We start from the raw sequence: 19,632 nt of genomic DNA, 5'->3' as shown, positions 1-19,632 counted from the left end.
TGGGAAAAGCTCAGACCTGGTTCCACTAGCCCTGTGTCCTTCAGCAAGTCACTTAAACCCTTTAGCCTCAGTTTCTCCCTGTGTAAAATGGGGACGATAACAGGTTTGCTGTGAGGATCAATGAAAAAGGGCACATATGGGGCTTAACACATTTCCTGGCCTATGATAAGCCCTTGAGAGTGGTGGCCGCTATTGTTAGGATGAATCTCAGGGAGGGGTGAAGCCCTCCCCTATGCACTTCATCTGGGTTGGAAAGTGGACCAGCAGGGAAAGGATGGGGCAGGTGCCCATCAACCATCCAGAGGGGAAGGAAAGACACCAGGCCACGCGGAAGGGCTATGTTGGCTGCATCAGGAGAGAGCACCGCAAGCCTCTGCAGAGTCTGTGGATCATGGGGATGGGGGTGTGACAGTGACCATCCCATGGCCCTGGGACGTTTTAGAAGACAGCACTCCACATGCTGCTTGCCTCCTAGCCCTCCTTACCCTGTCAAAGCTTCACTGCTCTGAGCAGGGAGGAACTACTCACAGGCCCCTCTCCTCAGGAACGGGAAACCAGAGGAGCCGGGTGGATCCCCCATCAGCTCTCCAGTTGCAGCCCAAAGTGCTCTGGAGCCAAGCTGCCAGGGTTTGAATTCTGACTTCCTCCCTGCCTTAGCTGTGTGATCCTAGGCAAGTTACTTAACCCCTCTGTGCCTGTTTTCCCAGATGCAAAATGAGGTTAAAATTCCACTGATCTCACAGAGTTGCTGTGAGGGTTAAAAGTGCTTAAAGGAGGGCTTCCCTGGTGGCGCAGTGGTTGAGAGTCCGCCTGCTGATGCAAGGGACACAGGTTCGTGCCCCGGTCCGGGAAGATCCCACATGCCACAGAGCGCCTGGGCCCGTGAGCCATGGCCGCTGAGCCTGCGCGTCCGGAGCCTGTGCTCCGCAACGGGAGAGGCCACAACAGTGAGAGGCCCGCATACCACACACACACACACACACAATTGCTTAGAGGAGGCACTGAATTGGCATTAGCTATTATGATTCTTAATCTTTACCGTATCTCAGTTATTCACACCCTCTTCTCACCTCAGCCCCAACACCTGTTCTGGGTCCTGGGACACCGCCGTGTGGACCAAGTCTGTAGACCCCTTGTCCTCCGGCCACATCCTGGACTGAGCTCGTCTCCAGCCACGAGCCCCTCTTCACATAGCCCCTCAGTCTCAGGTGGGTCACCTCCTGCCCCAGTCCCTGCAAGCCTTGGGGTGGTCAGACTGCGGGCAGCCCCACGGTACTGCTTGGTGACCGGCGTTTCCCTCAACCCTGCCCACACCTCTGTAAATAGACCCTTTATTCGACTGTTCTCCAGTTAATCCAATCTGAGTGTGTCATCTGTTCTCTGCCTGGATCTGACTCACGCTGCCACCAACGTCCTCTGGGTACCCCGTGCTTGCTGGACAGTGGTCAGAGCACGAGAGCACATTTTCTGTTTGTAATGGCCCTCTTGGCAGGACATTATTGTTCTCCTTTGCGTGCTCGCGCCAAGCTCAGCATGTGTACTCAGAGAATGAATACGTGAAGGAGTAAATGAGTGAAATAATGAATAAGGCAGGAAGAGGGAAACCCCTACTGAAACTGCCAGAATTCTACAAAACAAAACTTAGGAGGAACATTTAGTCCCAAGTCAGTGAGGGAAACCTACAATTACTTAGTACACACCAAGTATTTCTTGAAACCACAGTTAACTATATGCCCAGGGTACAACAAGATTCTTCCTCCTCACGTAGAGGACATTTCCCAAGTTGGCAAAACCCAGAGCAGGAGCAGACTGTTCCCCAAATGGCAAAGATTTGCTTACAAAATATTTAACTTCTTTTTTTCTGAAATGCACCACCTTTTTGGCGTGGGGCTGCCCTCAGGGAAGAAGTGAGCTAACATTTATGGAACACCTATTTTAAGTGAAGCACAGAGATTGGTGCTCACAAACTTGTGAGTATTTATTCCTCAGCATGATCTATATGAGGGAAATAATATTATCTCTACCTTTCAGAAGAGGGAAATGGGGCTCAGAGAGGTCAAGCAACTTGCCCAACGTCACAGAGCTGGTCCCCTGCTCTTTCCATTACTCCACATTATCTCCAAAGCATCTCCCAAATTCCATCGTGTTTTTCCCATGTATTCCTGAGAATCATGTACCAGGTCTATGGTTCTTTCTACAGCTTTCTTTGCAGGAAAACTAGAGCAATTACAACGTTTAAAGGCACCAAACACTCTACCTATACACCCCCCCCCCGCTTGTGTACCCATCTTTTGCAGAAACAAATGCAAATGTGTTCTTTTCTCAGAATGCTGGGTGAAGGAGAGGAAGAAGGCAGCTTTGCTTGGAATGTGAACTATTTTATCTGACGCATTAATGAATTTAGCAGAACCCAAAGCATTTAAAGGCAGATGCACTTTGCCATCACTTGTCAATCACCGGCTTCCCAAGGCAGAGGAGTTTCAGGCCAAAGAAAAGGCCCCTTTGTCCGGAACTGTAACTGGTCCACAGTCAGAGACAAAGGGTCCAGTTTGAATTGGAATCCAAATAACGATTAACAGCCTTTTCATTCATGAGCCTGAAGGAGAACAGTTTCCAAAGCAGAACTTTCTCTGAAGCCACTGCACCCCTGCTTCTGAGTCAGCTCAGGGGTGTGAGGCCTGGAAGAGAACTCACTTTCATAAAGGCTGGAGCAGCAGTGCAGAGTCAGGACCTGGGTCACACAGGCTGCCCTGCTCTTGGGGGCCCTGTTTCCCATTCCCTTGGGTGATGTGTTAGCCAAGGTTGATTTTATCTCCCCTCCTGAATCCAGGTAGGAAGTTTTGGTGGCTATTTGGAGGCTGGAAATTAAAAACTCACTCACAGATCAGATTTTAAGTCTGAACTGTACTTGAACAAGCTAGCTGACTTTGAGATAAAATGTAGTCATGGCTTTTCTCCTAGGGAAAATCTAAGGTAATCTGGGTTCCTTTTTACGTCTTTCTTCTTTCTGCCTCAGAATGGCCTACTTCCATAGGTTTTGGACACTTTCGGAAAGGAGGAGTCATCATCAAATGGTTACAAACCGGGCAGAAAAGTTAAGAAACCTGGATCAGAGCCTAGTGTAGGGGACGCTGGGCCTGGACACACCTGGTACAATCCTGGTCCTGCCCCTACTGGGTGTGTGACCTTGGACAGTTAATTTAACTCACCTTCCTGACCCTCAGTTTCCTTGTCTGTAAGACAGGGCACCAATTTCTACCTTGTGGTGGTGTGTGCGGATTAAATGTAAATAGGGTGATTCATATCAACACAGAGTGGAAGTGTGGTTAATGGTAGTCATTCCTATACTTATTTTTATATATTTACCCTTAGACTGTGTGCTTTTTTTTTTCTTTTTTTTGGGGGGGGTCGCGGGCCTCTCACTGTTGTGGCCTCTCCCATTGCGGAGCACAGGCTCTGGACGCGCAGGCTCAGTAGCCATGGCTTACAGGCCCAGCCGCTCCGCGGCATGTGGGATCCTCCCAGACCGGGGCACGAACCCGTGTCCCCTGCATCGGCAGGCAGACTCTCAACCACTGCGCCACCAGGGAAGCCCGACTGTGTGCTTTTTGATACTGTTCTCTGGCTTGTGCCTCTGCCTCCCTACCTCTAAGATGGGGATCAGTAACTTATTTAGTTTGATCTCACGATGTGCAGGGGGTAAATGTTGCCCATCATGTTTGGGAAAGCTCTCACCTGCAGGGATCTGCATGGCCTGGAGGGGGAAGGGAGAGTCAGGGGCAGAAACCTGGACCCACCCAGCTGTCAGAGGTAAGGAATCCAGGGGACAGGGGACAGCAAGAGATCATGATGAATGGAGGCCAGTGGAGGGTGGGCTCAGATGAGACTGGAGGTGGGGCTGTGAGCAGGGTCCAATTCTCTCCTACTTCCCTATCCTTGCCCAGCCCTGGTGCCTGGCCACCCCGGGATGGGGTGGGGAGCGGGGAACATCAGTCCCCAGGAGACACAGGGAGAGAAAGGAGCAAGGGGCATGAGGGCACAGGTCTAGAGGGATAGAAGCCCAGGCCAGCCTCTGGGACAGCAGCAAGCCTCCTGCCTATGGGGCCCCTTCCTTGGGGCCCAGGGCTCTGCACTACAGAGCCTGCTCTGCTTTTGTCTGCTCATATCACAGAGAGATCAGCCCATTACCCTGGATTCTCTCCATCTGTGTCACGATCCCTGATTCTGAAGAGCCGAGAAGGAATCACAGGATCTTGTGGGTCTTAGGGCCCAAACCCCCATCTGCAGCCAGACACCCACAGCTTCCACCATGGCTGGGTTCTGCAATCTTTCTTCAAACAGTTTCCTTATCACCTCCTCCAGTCACTTGCTCTGCACTGTCACAGGTCCCAACCAGGGCGAGGTGGCCCACGGTGTTTCCCTAATACCCTGTGCTTTTCTCACTCAGAGCTCTTGCCACACTAGATTTGACATGTCTGCTGTCTGCCTTCTTCAATAGACCCTGAGCTCCCTGGGGGCAGGGATCATGTCGTCATCTCTGTATTTTCCATACTGCCCGCAGTGGGGGGGGATCAGAAGAGGTACTCAAGACTGTTGAGTAAATACTTGAATTAAGATCTAGTCCTTGCTGACCTCTCGTGTCTCATTTCTTACCATGACCCAATAGTCAGATACACACAGAAGTCACTTTCCCCAATGTGACAACCATAGCTGTCTTAAGAAAAAAAATACATTTTAACATAAATACTCAAAATAATTTGGCACACTTCTTATATCTTCCTATTCTCTACCCTGTCTAGATCTTGGCCATGCCCATTTGTTGCCAAGCCTACAATGACTTTCTCTCCTTCTTAGACTTACCAGTAATGTCCGCATGCATTTGCACAAAAAGGGGGTTCTTGCCGAGGCCCCCACAGAGGAAAAGGGTGCTGATCGAGTGCCCTGCAGACTCCATGGCCTCTATAATGAGGCGCGTCCCGAACTTAAAGGGAAGAACAGAAGAAAGCATCAGTACGGTAGCAAAGGTAAATTGATTGGGAACATTTACTAAGTGTTTACCCAGTACTAGATGCCACACTAGGAGCTCTAGATACACTACCTCAGAAAGTCAGGACTCAAGATTGCATTGCCCGTGATCACACCATTATATTAAGTTGCAGAGCGGGAATTCCAACCTGGGCCTGCCTGACTCCAAAATCTTCTGAATCATTGCACCATTTGCTTCTATCAGTAGTTATACAATGTGGACAAAAAGAGCTGACAATGTTAACACGGTGCATATTAACACAGTTCGTTCAAATACATATTTGATGAGTGTCCATTATGGCCCAGGTCCTCCATGAGGTACGGGGCATGGAGTAATTGGCAGCTTTACTCCAATGATAACAGTTGGAGATCTCTGAGTCCATTTTCCTTCCCTAAAGAGGAACTAAAGAAGTTTGTTCCTTGGAAAAGGCACCAACAAACTCAGCAGCAGAAACATGGAAAGAGGGCTGTAATTGCACAAAGAAGGTAGGACACAAGACTTCAGGCTGGCAAAAGAACCTTTGTTACCACCTGAAACCAGGTAGTGGTTCTAATAAGGAGGCTTCCAGTGCCAGAATCCATTCCCAGTCAGTCCATAGTGATCTCGGATGATGCAGAAACCACATGCTCTGGTTGGCTTAGGGCTTCACCATATTTTCATTTCAGCCCTTGTGTCTTCCTTTCTTTTGAAAATGTGTTATCTATCGTCCTTGTCTTGCTCAGTTCACTAAAGTAAAAATTACTGATGCTTGATAAAAGACCACTACCTTAGGGTCATCGAGGTGAATCTTAATGTACAAGTCATTACTTTTAGCTAGGGTATTCGAGTAGCTAAAAAAATCATAATTTCCTAGGCAGTTCGAAAACTGGAAGTCCAAAAATCATCTTTTTTTTTTTTTTTTTAGAGAAGGATTAAAAACAAAAAGGATGAACTGTGATATGACCTCAGGAGGCAGCCGCATGGTGATGATTGAGAAAGTGGCTCTGGGGAGAAATGAGGGAGAGGGCTTTTTGGTGGCAAGATAGCCCTTGAGATATTCAGAGAGTAAGCAACTTTGGGGGATGACCAAGTCCCAGGTGTGGACATGGGAGTGAGGGGCTGAAGCGGATGGAGGGAGAAGGTCAAGGGGGAGGAGGAGGTCAAGAGAGAATACAGAGGTCAAGGATCTGGGAGGCCAGAGATGGTGCCACCACCAAGAAGGCGGGGTTCGGGCTGGACAGAAGAGTATCACAGGTTCGCTGAAGGTGTGACAGTGGTGCTGGGAAGATGGGGTTCAGGTGCACAGTGGAAGAGAAGACAGTTCAGCTTGAGGGCATGCAGCACCAGAGGCTTAACCAAAGTAAAGGAAGAGGGCTTACGAAGTTATCAGGATGCTCCACTGACCCCCGGGTCGGGGGGTGGGGGGATGTAGAAGCTTCTTTCCCAGGACTCTCCGGAGAGCTGTCTCCCTGGGGCCAGGGGGTACCTCTGGGAGAGGCAGGGCTAGAGGGTGATCTGGAGACCAGGGGGGCATGAAATCCTGATTGCTGTGTAGTAAATGATGAGGGATGGGGGCAGTTCAGAACCAAGATTTCTAGCCCATAGATCTTCAGGTTTGTTGAAGTTATTAGTGAATCTGGTAAGAATATGAATTTAGGTAAAACTTGGGCCTCCAAAGATCATCCACAGATGTAGTGTGTTAAAAAAAAATTAAAACATGTTATACCCTATAAGGCCAGATCCCGCTTATTGAATATGGCTGATTACCCCCAGATGTTCTTTCTTAAGCTTTTGGGGGGGTCATGAACCCTCTTGAGAATATGATAAAACCTACTGACCTCCCCAGAAAAAAGTCATATATAAAATAATATTATAACTAATTTCAGGAGTTCTACAAATGCCCTTATATCTACCATGGATCATTTGGTGTTTGTGGATTCCAGGTAACCCTAGTGTACTCTAGGGGCATGAATCTGCAGGAGATAAGAGCATGGTTTTTGAATTCAAAAAAAAGCTGGGATGGCATTCAGGCATTTCACCTATTTCTTGAATCAAATCCATACCTAACCTTTCCATGACTCAATTCTCATCTTAAAAATGGGAATAATAACATCATATTTTTCATTTGATAACTCCATGGATTGTCTGAAATGTTAACATGCAACAAAAATTTAAAATGTGGTCTTAGACTTGCTGAAATACAGTAACATCTATCTTACAAGTTTGCTGCTGTAGACAGTGTATCTGAAGCTCATAGGAGTGTCCAGTACAGGGAAGGTGTTTAGAAATGACAGCTATTCTGGTTGTTAGCTCTATGCCAGGCACTCTGCTATGCTCCTTAATATCACCTCTAATTTCATGAAACACTCAAAAACTGCATATTATTATCCCCATTTAGGATTTCTATAGTTTGCCTAAAGCCATGCAATCTGCCTTAGGGGAGGGGAAGCTGCCTCCCAATATGCATGGAAATGCCGTGCAAAATTGATATCTCTGATGTTTCTAAAATCAGAGACCTGAGGGCTCATGTGATTAGCAGGCCTGAGAGAAGAGTAACACAAAGCACATTCCCTGGGAAAAGGCAAGAAGCAATCCAAACAAGAGGCACTCGCTCCAGAGGGGCTGTGACAGCCTGTCTCTCTCCCATGTGGCATTGTCAGCAGGAATTTCCCACTTGGGCTGCCCAGTTAGTTACAGGGCCTTCCCTTTCGGTGTCCCAGACGCCACTGTGTGAAACACTCCACCCTCCTTAAATGCCCCACCAAAGGGCTTTGTGCTAAAATGATTTTGTGCTCACCTTTCTGGAAAAAATGTTTTCACAGAGAAATTTAAATTAAAATTAGGCTATTCCACTGGGAACGTACAGAACCAAATGCAAATGGAGAGACTTCAAATGCAAATAGTACTTTTTAAGGGTCTATTCTGCAAAGAAAGCTATAGATGAACAGGCTATGAATAAACTGGGTGTTTGACAGTTCTTTCAATTAAGCTTGGTCAAGAGAGAATTTCACTTCATGGAGGGTTTTGCATAGTCCCAAGTTAACTTCATTATAATATCTCTAATTTCATCCCATTCTTACAAAATATCAACCATAGATATTACTACAGAGAAGAATTTGCTTAACTTTAACTTCACAACAAATAGGTATAAAGGCAATATTGAGAGTCAATGAACACATTGCTTTTTTCAAGTTGAACATCATGGGAAAATATCTGTTATCAGAATGCTTCATTAAAATGCACAAATGCACTAAAAGATCAGAACGCCCAGATACTTTTGCAAAACAGACTGAACTCCTCACAGCTCAATTGACTATACAACATAGCCTTATCGAAAAATCTGTCTTAAATTGCCTTCTCTTCATGGTATTATACAGGTCTTTAAAACAATGGACAGAATAAATATGATAGCTTTTAATATATGTACGGTCCATTACATATAAAATTGATTTTCCAAGTGTGTAGTATTTGGGAAAATGTAGTTGGCTTTCCCCCATCCCAGCCCTCCCCAGCCCTCAGCCTGCATTAGGTTTAACCTAATTTATACATTCTTGGACTTCTTACCAGTAAGGGGACCTCTGTGAGACAATCCTGGCCAAATTAATGATGTTGTCTAAGATGTGTCAAATCAAAACTGTTCTCAGGAATGCCTGAAGGCTTATTTCAATCATGTAGCTTTTACAAACTGATCAAAGAAAAATGCAGCATGGTAACGTAGAAAGAGCAAAAGCCTCAGAGTAGACAGACAGAGGTTCAGATTCTGACTCTACCATACACTAGCTGTTTGACCCTGGCAAGCAGTGTTCCCTCTGTCTGTAAAATGAGGACAATCCCACCTACTTACTGGCTTACTCACAGGTGGGTGCAGTACCCTGTTTGGTGCCTGGCACAGAGAGTGAGTGTCAGTGAGAGGGACCAGTGATTGTCATCACAGGATGGTGCCCCTTGGCTCATCCTGTGTGGTCTCGTTCTTCACGTCCCCCTCTTGGCATGCACTCAGAAGGAAGAGCCTCACACGGCTCTGATTTTCCAGGATTATTTATTTTAATGCAAGTGGTTCATTCCACTGTAAGACTTTTCACACAGTGATATTAAGATCAGAAAATAAAAGCTCCTCAATTATTGGGAGATTGGGATTGACATATATACACTAATATGTATAAAACAGATTAACTAATAAGAACCTGCTGCATAAAAAATAAATAAAATCCAAAACAAAACAAAACAAAAACAAACAAAAAAAGCTCCTCAATTCATCGTGTACCTAGTTTTATTTTAGAAAGCTGTGGGTTCAAATCCCAGCTCTGCCACTTACTAGCTGTATGAAACCATTCAAGTTAATTAACCTCATTGAGGCTTAGATTATAATCTTCGGAAGGGGGATTATGATACCTCCCTCATAAGGTAAAGTCAGATAACGTATGTAAAATATTTGGCATAGTTCCTGGCACATAATACACCCAAACTATATTATTTATCGATATTATTATTATCTTTACTGTAAAGCAGGATCGCTAAATAACGGTCTTTATTACTGATGCGTATTTTTGTTCTCCATTTTCATTTTTTCATGGTACTCAACTCCCGCCATTTTGATAGATGTCAGAATTGTCTTTTTTTGACCAAGTTACCATAAATAAAGCAGACTGACTGATATTACTGAACTGGAAAGGCTATTAAATCAATAAGATAGTTGTTCCAGGAAGATACAGTCAAATTGGTCTATAAGCTAAGAAGGATTGTTTAATCTAATTGAGTTGGCCAGTTCTGCTCTCTTATTGTGTGTACGTGGTACCTGGATAAATCTAAACATAAGAAAAGCAATTTTGTTGATGACATGGATATACAGAAAAAATGCATGTAATTCTATTATTTGAAGCAATGAGGATATGAAAGTGGTATGTGGAGAAACAGCATATAAATATGTCCATATAGCATGAATAAACAAAAGTACTTTGTTTAAATAGGTATATTTCTGAAAAATAAATTTTGACTCTGAATTCAGTGAACTGATTTTTTCCTTTCTGTTAGTCCCCAATTCTCTTTCCAGATCAGCTAAGCCTCACTGGATTAACTGTTATTTTGGGGTTCCTACCAGCTCTGAGACCCTGAAAGGCATGACCCACTCCCTTCAAATGCAATTTCTAACACGCACACACACGTGCAAACTTTCGTGTGTGATTTCAGGGTTTAGAACCCTTCTGTAGCTCACTCATGGATCACCTCTAGAGAATAAGAGTCCTTGGACAATGATGTTTGGGCTTCTAGGAGTTTGTTTTCATTTTTGACTGATCTTCAGTTTAGAAGCTTCTAACACTTTAAATTCCCCCCTTTCTCCTTCCCTAACCAACCAAACCTCTCATTTGAGCAGCTAATTATAAAAATAAACATTTTCATGCTCCAAGGACGGTTACTATTTAAAGGAACCCCAGACTGGATCCTTTTGCAAAGTGAACAATATCACGTGTTTTATAAATCTGGACAAACCAGCTCTTCTTAATGCAAGCATACATGGCATCTACTTGCTTGCTTCTATTTAATGAACTTTGAAGACAAATTAGATAGATGGTAAGCATGATGTTCAAAGATTTTAACTCCTTTTAGCTTTCAGCTATGTGAGGCTACTAGTAAAGCAGGTAAAGACCTTTAGAATTTCCTTCTGCACAGACAAGCATCTATTTTTGGCAAGCTCCCTAGAACCTTTGTCACAAAAGCATATGATGTATCTTGGGGAGTATGTGGTCTAAAGTTTCTTAATAGATCTAAGTCTCTTTAAAAATGGCATTAAATTGTCTTACAGCAATGGCTTGAACTGTGGCCAGGTAGAGAATGGCAAGATCATCGAGGTCCTGAGATAGTTTCAATCCGGTGACCTGTAGGGATGAAGAAAAGAAAAGAAGGAGATGGCGCCATGGTTAGAGATAGTTCCCATGAAACACATTCAGATGTGTTTTCTTGCCGAAACAAGTTCATATGCAAATCCCCTTTTTGTAAGCTGAACGTGAAGTGACTACTAAATTGTTTAATCTCCAGACCTGGGAAAAAGTGTCCCTTCTTCCCCCAAAGAAAATGCCTTGCCTTGGATTAAAGAAAAACAAAACAAATACTATAAGGAGATTTTTTTTTTTTTTAGGAGATTGTGTTTGCTATTTCTTAGCATGGAATTAAATATCTTTCTTCTTTAAAAACATTATTCTTTTATTACAAACACCTATTTTCTTTGGCTTACAGAGATGAACACGTAGCAGTGGCATTCTAGTAAAAGGTGATCTTATTCCGAGTTCTGCTACTGTCAGAATTCAGTGGACCAGCATCCAGGGGGTATTCAGAGTAAAATAACATGTCTACTATAAATGTGATACCTACTGGGGGTAACTTAGAATCTGTGGTTTACCAGGGAATCCCATTAGAGTCAATCGGATCCACATGCTTATATGGAGTGTATCAATTTCTGAGAGACTCCAGAACTGAACAGGATGTTGGATTTGGGTAGTTTCAAGACTTGTTCACAGTCTCACTTTCATGTCTCCCATTCACGAAGGTGTCCTCATGGGACATTTCTGGATGGTGAAGACTGCTGGTTTCTTCAAGCCTAGTCTGAAGTTGGTGGGCATCAACGCCAGAGTTCACTTTAGATTTTCATTACAAAATTAACTCACGTAACATACTTTTTCTCAGGCCCTACAGTGTATATGGTCCTGAGTTCAATGAGGAGGTGACATGCAGCCTGTACTAAAATAGGAGAGCCTAGTGGTCTACCAAGGTCCCTGTCTTTCATTGCTCCGGCCCCATTTATTATTCTCTCCAGGTTCCACCCCCAGCGGGGATTAAGGGGCCAGCCTTGGCCTGTTACAGGGCACAGATACCACTCCACTGCCCAAACCAGAAACCTGGGAACACTCTCCCCTGACTTTTCTCTCCCTTCCAGGATTTAATCAGTCTCCAAGTCTTATACATTTGAGCTCCAGAATCTTTTTTGAAGCCACCCCCTCTCTTTGTCCTCACTGTCACTCACCTCCTTAATCCAGGCCTCCATCGCATCCTTCCTGATTGCTGAAATGGCTCCTGATCAAACCTTCCTGTTTCTAATGGCGCTTGTTCCTCTCTACAAGGGAGTTAGTGCTTATTCTCAAATGCAAATTGGTGATGTGAAAAATTCTCCCCCTGTTGCCCTCATTCTGAAGCAGAAGCACCTTCCCTGTCTTCTACGAGTGATTCTGCCCGGGGTCAGCCCTGCTTTCTTCGCCAGTGTCTAGTCTGTCCTGTCCTCACTTAGCAACTTGTGTTCCAGCTGTTCTGATTGCTCATCTAAGTTGGCTGAAGGGGGTATTCCTAAATTCAGTAGTGCTACCTGCTGATAGGTTTTTTTTTGGCAGATCATGGGGCCAGGCAGTGAGAATAACGGCTTTGATCTGAACACACAGGAGCATGAGAGGTTTGAATGAGAAATCAGAAAGGAGCTCTAAAGATGCATGTTCCCCAGCCAATAACTCTGTGAGGGAACATCTCTCAGAAAGGTCCCTAGAGACCTAAACGAACAATAAGAATGTTAGAACTAGGAGAACACGAGCAACACAGATATCATAGAAGTTCATTTCACAGAGGAGAAAATAATTTGCTTAAGAGAGAATCCAGAGGTTCATGAAGCCCGAACCTAGGTGTTCCAACAGATTGTGTTACTCACCACAGTATCTCCCATGCTTGCCACTGTGCCTGGCACATAGTGGTGCTAAGTTAATATTTGTTGAATGTGTAAGTGACACTTCAAGGCTCCTTTTTCCTTCTGCACACCATTCTCTCTCCTAACATCCTATCCTTCTCTGTCATATTATACAATTATGAGAGGACAGTATTCACTACCTCAGCCCCTCATATATTCACAGAGGTGGAGGGGTAGATTTCCTCTATGCCCCAAGAGAGAACAACACCGGACCATCACTTCTAGTTGTTTACTGCATGCTCTACCCCCTCCCCCAAACTCCACACTTCCCCTTCCTCATCAGAGGAGTGGCTTGTACGAGACTGGAGTAAAAGTAGTCACCCTGTAGCTTATATGGGGTCTTTGTGTGAATTAGAAAAAGGTGCTCCCTCCAGGTGGACTAAATGCAAAAGGCATCCCATCTGGAAGAGTGAATTTTAAAAAGGAGCAGCGTGGACAGGATCTCAGCCCTGCCTTAAGCCCCCCTCAGCTGAACACCCTGTGTGAGCAACCAGCCCCAGGGCGTGCATTGGTCCTGGGTAAAGATCACTAGTCATATATGGTCTCTCTTTAACTCATCTCCAAAACTGGCTTGGCCTCAACAGCACCTCTGTTGGTGGTCTGTTGGGAAAGTTGATTGGGCCACAGTTTAGAGCCCTCCTCCAGAGCCAGCCCAGAAGGTAGGCTGCCTCTGGCCTCCTATCGCTGGTCAATGAGATGCGAATCAAGCCGTGACCCTCCACGTGGTTGGGTGTGTGTCTGCTTGGGAGACACATGTCGATCCACAGGAGGGTCCCGAGTGCCAGAGGTGGATAAACTGGGATGGGGGTAGGGGAGGAATTTGACTTTTTATATGAGTCATTCTCCTATTAAGTTATTAGGAACCCCAGGGCTCTGTATTGACAATAACTGGCTCTGATATTCTTCTCAATTAGTAAGAACCCATAAGAGAGGAGGGGTAAAACATCACTAGATTTTGCTTCCTTAATCCCAGCAAATATTCATGAGAACTTCCCCAAAGTATTGATATTCAAGCAAAAAGATGTCACAGGCCCTTCTCTAAATTTCTAGTGCCTTCAGAGCTTCAAAATCATAGGAAGAAAAGAGAAGATAGCTTCTTTTCTTCAGAAATTGAGAATGAGATAATCAGTGTAAATGAGTACTAAATTTAACTCTTGAGCTTGCTTACTAGTAGCTATGGCAAAAAAGGGACATATAATGGATGACGTAGCCTTTCTTTTATGACAAATGAAACATACCTATGCTTCAAGAGAGACAAAATTATTCCTGGGAAGAACTTCTAGAAGGAATTTATTACATGGACCACCGTATGGAAGGTATTCAGTATCCAAAGGGAATAAATAAGCAAACATGGTTCTCCCATAGCTCTTTCCAACATTCCCTCACCACTAACACCAGGGCCATGGAGTTGAAATGTGACTCAGTAAAATACACCTCTCTAAACTGTGAAATTACTATGGTCCAGGATCCCTATTTCCTTGACATCTTACCTGATTTGCAAATGGAGACACTAGAACGGCAGATGATCATTTGATTCTCTCTCAAGTATCAGGAATCCCAGCCCCACCTTGACAAAAATCAAATGGCAGTCAGCCTAAGATGGAACTTTCTAAGGAGTGCCTGCCATGTGGACCACTCAGGAGGCTACAGAGGACCCTCAGGGAGCTATCATGGTATGAAGGTGGCAGTGCCCTGAGAATGTCAGGGATGTCCTGGGAGAGGTGTAGCTTTGTAACCAGCGAGAAAGCTAGGATAGGCCAGAGAAGCCTATACCCTTGGCTGAAGGCTGAATGGCTCTATCAGTAAGAAAAAGTGGGAAGGAAGCATAAGTGGAAGGAATTTGTTTATAGATGTGCACGTGTCTCTTTCGAATGCTTGGGCGAGAGAGTGAAATGTGTGGGGAAGCCCCATGGAGAGTTGCAATGGTAAGCACATTTTATTTATTTTGGCTATTGTGAAAAGAGGACTGTAATAGAAAACACTCATAGTTAATAGTTAGAGGTGTGTGAAAGCGGCATATGGTGGCCAAAGAGATGTGAACTGCAATGGACAATTTCAACCTCCTAGGTAATGATTATAAAATGTTTATGTAAATACTATTGGGATTTCTGAGCTCAGAAGAGAAGTGTAGGTGAATAGAAATATGATGTGCTCTGGAGTAAGACACCTAGCTTTACATCTCAACATTCCCTCTAATTGCTTGCAGGACAGTGTGAGTTTTGTAACCACTCTGAGCCTCATTTTTTTTTCATCTGTAAAATAGGAATAATAATACTTCAATGTGCTTAATGATTAAATGAGTTATCGCTTGGGCTTCCCTGGTGGTGCAGTGGTTGAGAACCTGCCTGCCAACGCAGGGGACACGGGTTCGAGCCCTGGTATGGGAAGATCCCACATGCCGCGGAGCAACTAGGCCTGTGAGCCACAACTATTGAGCCTGCGCATCTGGAGCCTGTGCTCCACAACAAGAGAGGCCGCGATAGTGAGAGGCCCACGCACCGCGATGAAGAGTGGCCCCCGCTTGCCACAGCTAGAGAAAGCCCTCGCGCACAGAAACGAAGACCCAACACAGCCCAAAACAAATAATTAATTAATTAAAAAAAATGAGTTATCGTTTGCACGGCATCTTACTTTTTCAGCAAACTGTACCAAATCGACAAGAGCTAGACACTTGTAGTGATTAATAAATGTTCTCTTTCCTTTTCTCTTAATAAATGTTCACTCCCTTTCTCTTGAATTGCAATGAGGGGCTCAATCCCATTCATTAATTGGGATACAGCAATAAAGGATCTCCTGCAACATGCTGTGGGTACTGTCAGGGTATTAGCGATGGGGACTGAAGACCAGTGGTTGTACAGGGTGGGGAACGTAGCGTAGAAAGTGTGTTGGCCGTCAGCATCAGGATCATATGAGAAAGGTCTGGACGTCTAGGAATGTGGAGAAGCAGTGTGCCCCTGATGAGCACCCAGGAATAGGATAGTGGGAGACTTACTTGCAAGGACTCCTTGGAGAAGCCTTAGTCCTTATCAACCTACACACTTCCATTTACTCTGTGAACAGGAAAGACAGATGATCTTCATCCTGGACTTCAGCTTAAATCCTGCTGCCACTTGGCAGCTGTGAGAATTTAGGCACATCTCTTTTTTCTTTTTTTTTTGCGGTACGCGGGCCTCTCACTGTTGTGGCCTCTCCCATTGCGGAACACAGGCTCCGGATGCGCAGGCTCAGGGGCCATAGCTCACGGGCCTAGCCACTCTGGGGCATGTGGGATCTTCCCGGACCGGGGCACGAACCGGTGTCCCCTGCATCGGCAGGCGGACTCTCAACCACTGCACCACCAGGGAAGCCCTAGGCACATCTCTTAACTCTTTCCCGGGATCTGAGTTGAAGGCAGATTTCCTGTGATCCAACTCCTAATTTACTGAACTTTTGGTGTGGGCCCAGAATTTTGCATTTTTAACAAGGTCCTAATGCACAATAAATTATAGAAATGATTGCCCTAAACCTTGGTATTGTGAATTATAGGTCCATCTGCCCTGGAGTAGTTGAGATTATAAACAAATACATCAGTAATTTAGTTAGCTAAGTTATTCCCTTCTCAGTTGTTAGAAGAATTTAAGTAGTTATATATGTTGCTAAGAAAAAAAAAAGGCTTAGAAATAGATCTCAAGGGGTTTCTAAAGACTACAAAAGACAAGAAAACAGGATTCCCTGTCCTGAGATTTTCTAGGTCATCAGAGCTTGAGGGGGTATCCAAGGCTCAAGGGAATTGATTGTATGTTTTTCAGAACACAAAGGGGCAAAAAAATGCTGTTTGTTTAGTCAATAATGCAGGAGGCACTGATGACCTGATAGCAAGGAAATGAGGAGGATCAGAGAAAGATTTCTGGAAAACCTCTGGATAGAGGCCAGGGACTGGAGAACAGGTCTGAGATAGTCAGCAGCCTGGAAGAGAAAGGGGGACAAATTTTCCTGAAAATATTTATAGGTATCAGTATCAGGAATGGACACATTGCCAAAAACTCACCCAGAAATGGGAAATGCACATAAATGTGTTAACACAATGTCGTAGGCAGAATTCTAAAGATGTTTCCCCCTCCCCAAAGGTTCCCATCCCCTGGTTACGCAAACACTAATCTGGGCACTGCTGTAAAGGGACTTTGCAGGTGGAACTAGTTACTAGCCAGTTGACCTTAAAATAGGGAGATTATCCAGTTGGGCACAATGTAATCACATAAGCTCTTAAAAGCAGAAGAGGAAGACAAAAGAGTCAGTCAAGAGATACAGTAGAAGAATAAAGCAGGAGAGATGAGGTAGAAGTGGAAATCAGAGAGATTCAAAGCATGGGAAGGACCTGATCCACTACTGCTGGCTTTGAAGATGGAGGAAGGGGGCAGTGAGCCAAGGAATGTGGGTGGCCTCTGGAAGCTGAGGATCCCTGGCTGACAGCCAGGAAACAGGCACCTCTGTCCTACAACTGCACGGAGCTGAATTTGGCCAACAACAAACTTGAGGAAGTTTGATAGCGGATTATTCCCAGAACCTCCAGATAAAAGCTCCTTGTTCTGGTCTTGTGAAAGCAGGAGCAGAGAAACCAGTTGAGCCAGCTTGGGCTTCTGACCTACAGAACGGTGAGATAATAAATTTAAGCCTCTAAGTTTGTGGTGTTTTATTATAGCAGCAACAGACAACTAATACACATACAACGACTGCACGATGGACTGACATTCTCCCTCACAACTTTATTCTATTGGTGAACTCTACACCATGTAACACTAGTCCATTTGCTGTTTCCCAGATGTACCAGGCACTTCACACTTTTGTCTGCCTTGCTTCTGATGCTCTAAATCTAAGTCATTTTAACACGTTTGCACCAGTGTCACCAAGGCTGTTTTGGTCAACCGTCCTGGTCCACACTTGCTGTCATCTAACCCTCCTTGGATTTACACACCAACTTGGATACCATCCTTGGTCCTCTGGCCTTAATTCTTTCTCATTATTTATCTCCTGGGGTCTTCCTGGCAGATTTCCACCTGATTCACTCCTCAGTCTTCTTTTTTAAAGTTTTTTTTGATGTGGACCATTTTTTAAAAGTCTTTATTGAATTTGTTACAATATTGCTTCTGTTTTTTTTGTTTTGTTTTGTTTTGTTTGGCCAGGAGGCATGTGGGATCTTAGCTCCCTGACCAGGGATCGAACCCACACCCCCTGCACTGGAAGGTGAAGTCTTAACCACTGGACCGCCATGGAAGTCCCACTCCTCAGTCTTTTATCATTATACACTACCTTGGGAAGGGCTCCTGTCCACAGTCCACACCACCCCTCTCACCCCCAGTTTTATTTGTTGTTTGGTGTATACAGCAAAGATAAAAAGCACTAAGAAAGAAAAGTCTGATTCTGTAACGCAAAATCGTTTTTTAAAAAATCACTAAAATGAGGGAGAAATATTTCAGACATATTAAAAACAGAGCAGAAGGAATGCCAAAAATATAAAGATCTAGTTTTTCATTTTTGAATTTTTTTCCTCTCAGAGAACGTCAGTGACCTTGGTTTGAACTGACTGGGTTCTACTACCACTTTTGTTCTTTCCTCCTCTGAGTAAATTACTTAGACTCTCTGACCCTCAGATTCTCCATTCCTTTCAATGCAGTAACTACACTGTCTTGCAGCGTTATAAGGGAAGTTGGTGATGATGCTTGGAAAGCATCTACCATGGTGTTTGGTACATCACGTTCCCTGAAAAAACAGCACGTATTACAAATCACAATACCGGTTGGTAAATTAGTTGCTTCAATAAAAAAAAAAATACATTATCCAAAACCAGTTAAATGATACTGAGGATATTAAGCTTCATTATAGGGTTCAATTGTTCATAGGGAAAAACAATATGTAAAAAATGGTACATAAAACAGCATTATATCATAACAAAAACATCAGCAAACTCATATCAAAGAGTCCATGTGTTTCCAAGGCTTAAAATATATCACTCAAAGGATGCTTAATTGGCCCATGAGCTTCCAGCTCCATCATCCATCTCCCCATCGGAGGAAGCCACAGGGATACAGCCCCTGACTTCTCCTGAGCTCTTGCAAATACTCATCCCGAGTCGCTGACTCCACCGCATCTGACTCTGTTTAGTGACGCCTGTCTCTAGCTGGGAGTCACTCTGGGAACTGGCTAAGATCTCTTAACGTTTCTTTCCTGACTCTCTCCCAGTTTTCCACATGCATGTTGCTTTGTACTTGCTTTGAAGAACGCTTGGAACAGCTCTCAACCTCTCTAGCAGTTTGAGCAGCATATGGCCTTATGTTAGAAATCACAGCTCTTCAAAGAACCAGAAAATAACTTTCCGTTCTGGGTAGTGTTGTACTTGCAAAGTGAAGCAGGAAAAACACGTCTCAACCAATTGGTGAATATGGTGTGTTCTCACGGCCTGATATATCTCTGAAGTAATTTATTTCTTTGAGTGGGCATTTCAGGAAAAGAACTTTTCAAAAAACACCACCATAACAAAGAGGTCATATGATTTGAGAATAAAAACTGGTCATGTATACAAGGAGGTAAGGACTCTTTCACAACTCCTACAGCTCTATCTGTTTTGTAAGGTGTACCAAAGCTGAGCTGCTTACTGTGTTGCTGAGGAAACTGAGGGCCAAGAACTTAAATACTCAAGTAGAGAAGACTAATCTCTACACCTGTATGAAACTTGGTTCCTGTGATGGACCAAGTGATTGTTCAGCTTCTCTAGCTGATTGTTCATGGCCGGTGACCTCCGTGACTGGTAGGCCCCATTGCTCCTGGGACTAAGGTGGACAGCTCATGATTGGCTGCCCGGGATTCAAAGGCCATCTTGTAAACATGCAAGTAAGAGCCACTCAGCAGGAGCTACAGATTCAAAAGCAGCTGC

The 19,632-nt window shown here is 44.5% G+C and overlaps 1 protein-coding gene across 10 annotated transcripts in view; it reads right to left on the bottom strand.

Annotated features, from left to right (window-relative positions):
* FGGY (FGGY carbohydrate kinase domain containing) overlaps positions 1-19,632 on the bottom strand; it is a 422,773-nt gene that overhangs the window by 84,724 nt on the left and 318,417 nt on the right. For all 10 annotated transcript variants that reach the window (XR_014293288.1, XM_082612667.1, XM_082612663.1 and 7 more), the window contains 2 exons: positions 10,804-10,878; positions 4,861-4,981 (listed from right to left, as the gene is read on the bottom strand). Coding sequence is in view for 9 of the 10 variants with exons in the window: in XM_082612667.1 (XP_082468793.1) it covers positions 4,861-4,981; positions 10,804-10,878 (196 nt within the window). In the remaining variant the exon portion in view is untranslated. The remainder of the gene's footprint in view (positions 1-4,860; positions 4,982-10,803; positions 10,879-19,632) is intronic.

Source organism: Mesoplodon mirus (assembly GCF_964341445.2).
Source record: "Mesoplodon mirus genome assembly, chromosome: 3".
Taxonomy (NCBI): domain Eukaryota; kingdom Metazoa; phylum Chordata; class Mammalia; order Artiodactyla; family Ziphiidae; genus Mesoplodon; species Mesoplodon mirus.
Note: the sequence above shows the minus strand (reverse complement) of the source record. Positions and strands in the feature narration are given on the sequence as shown.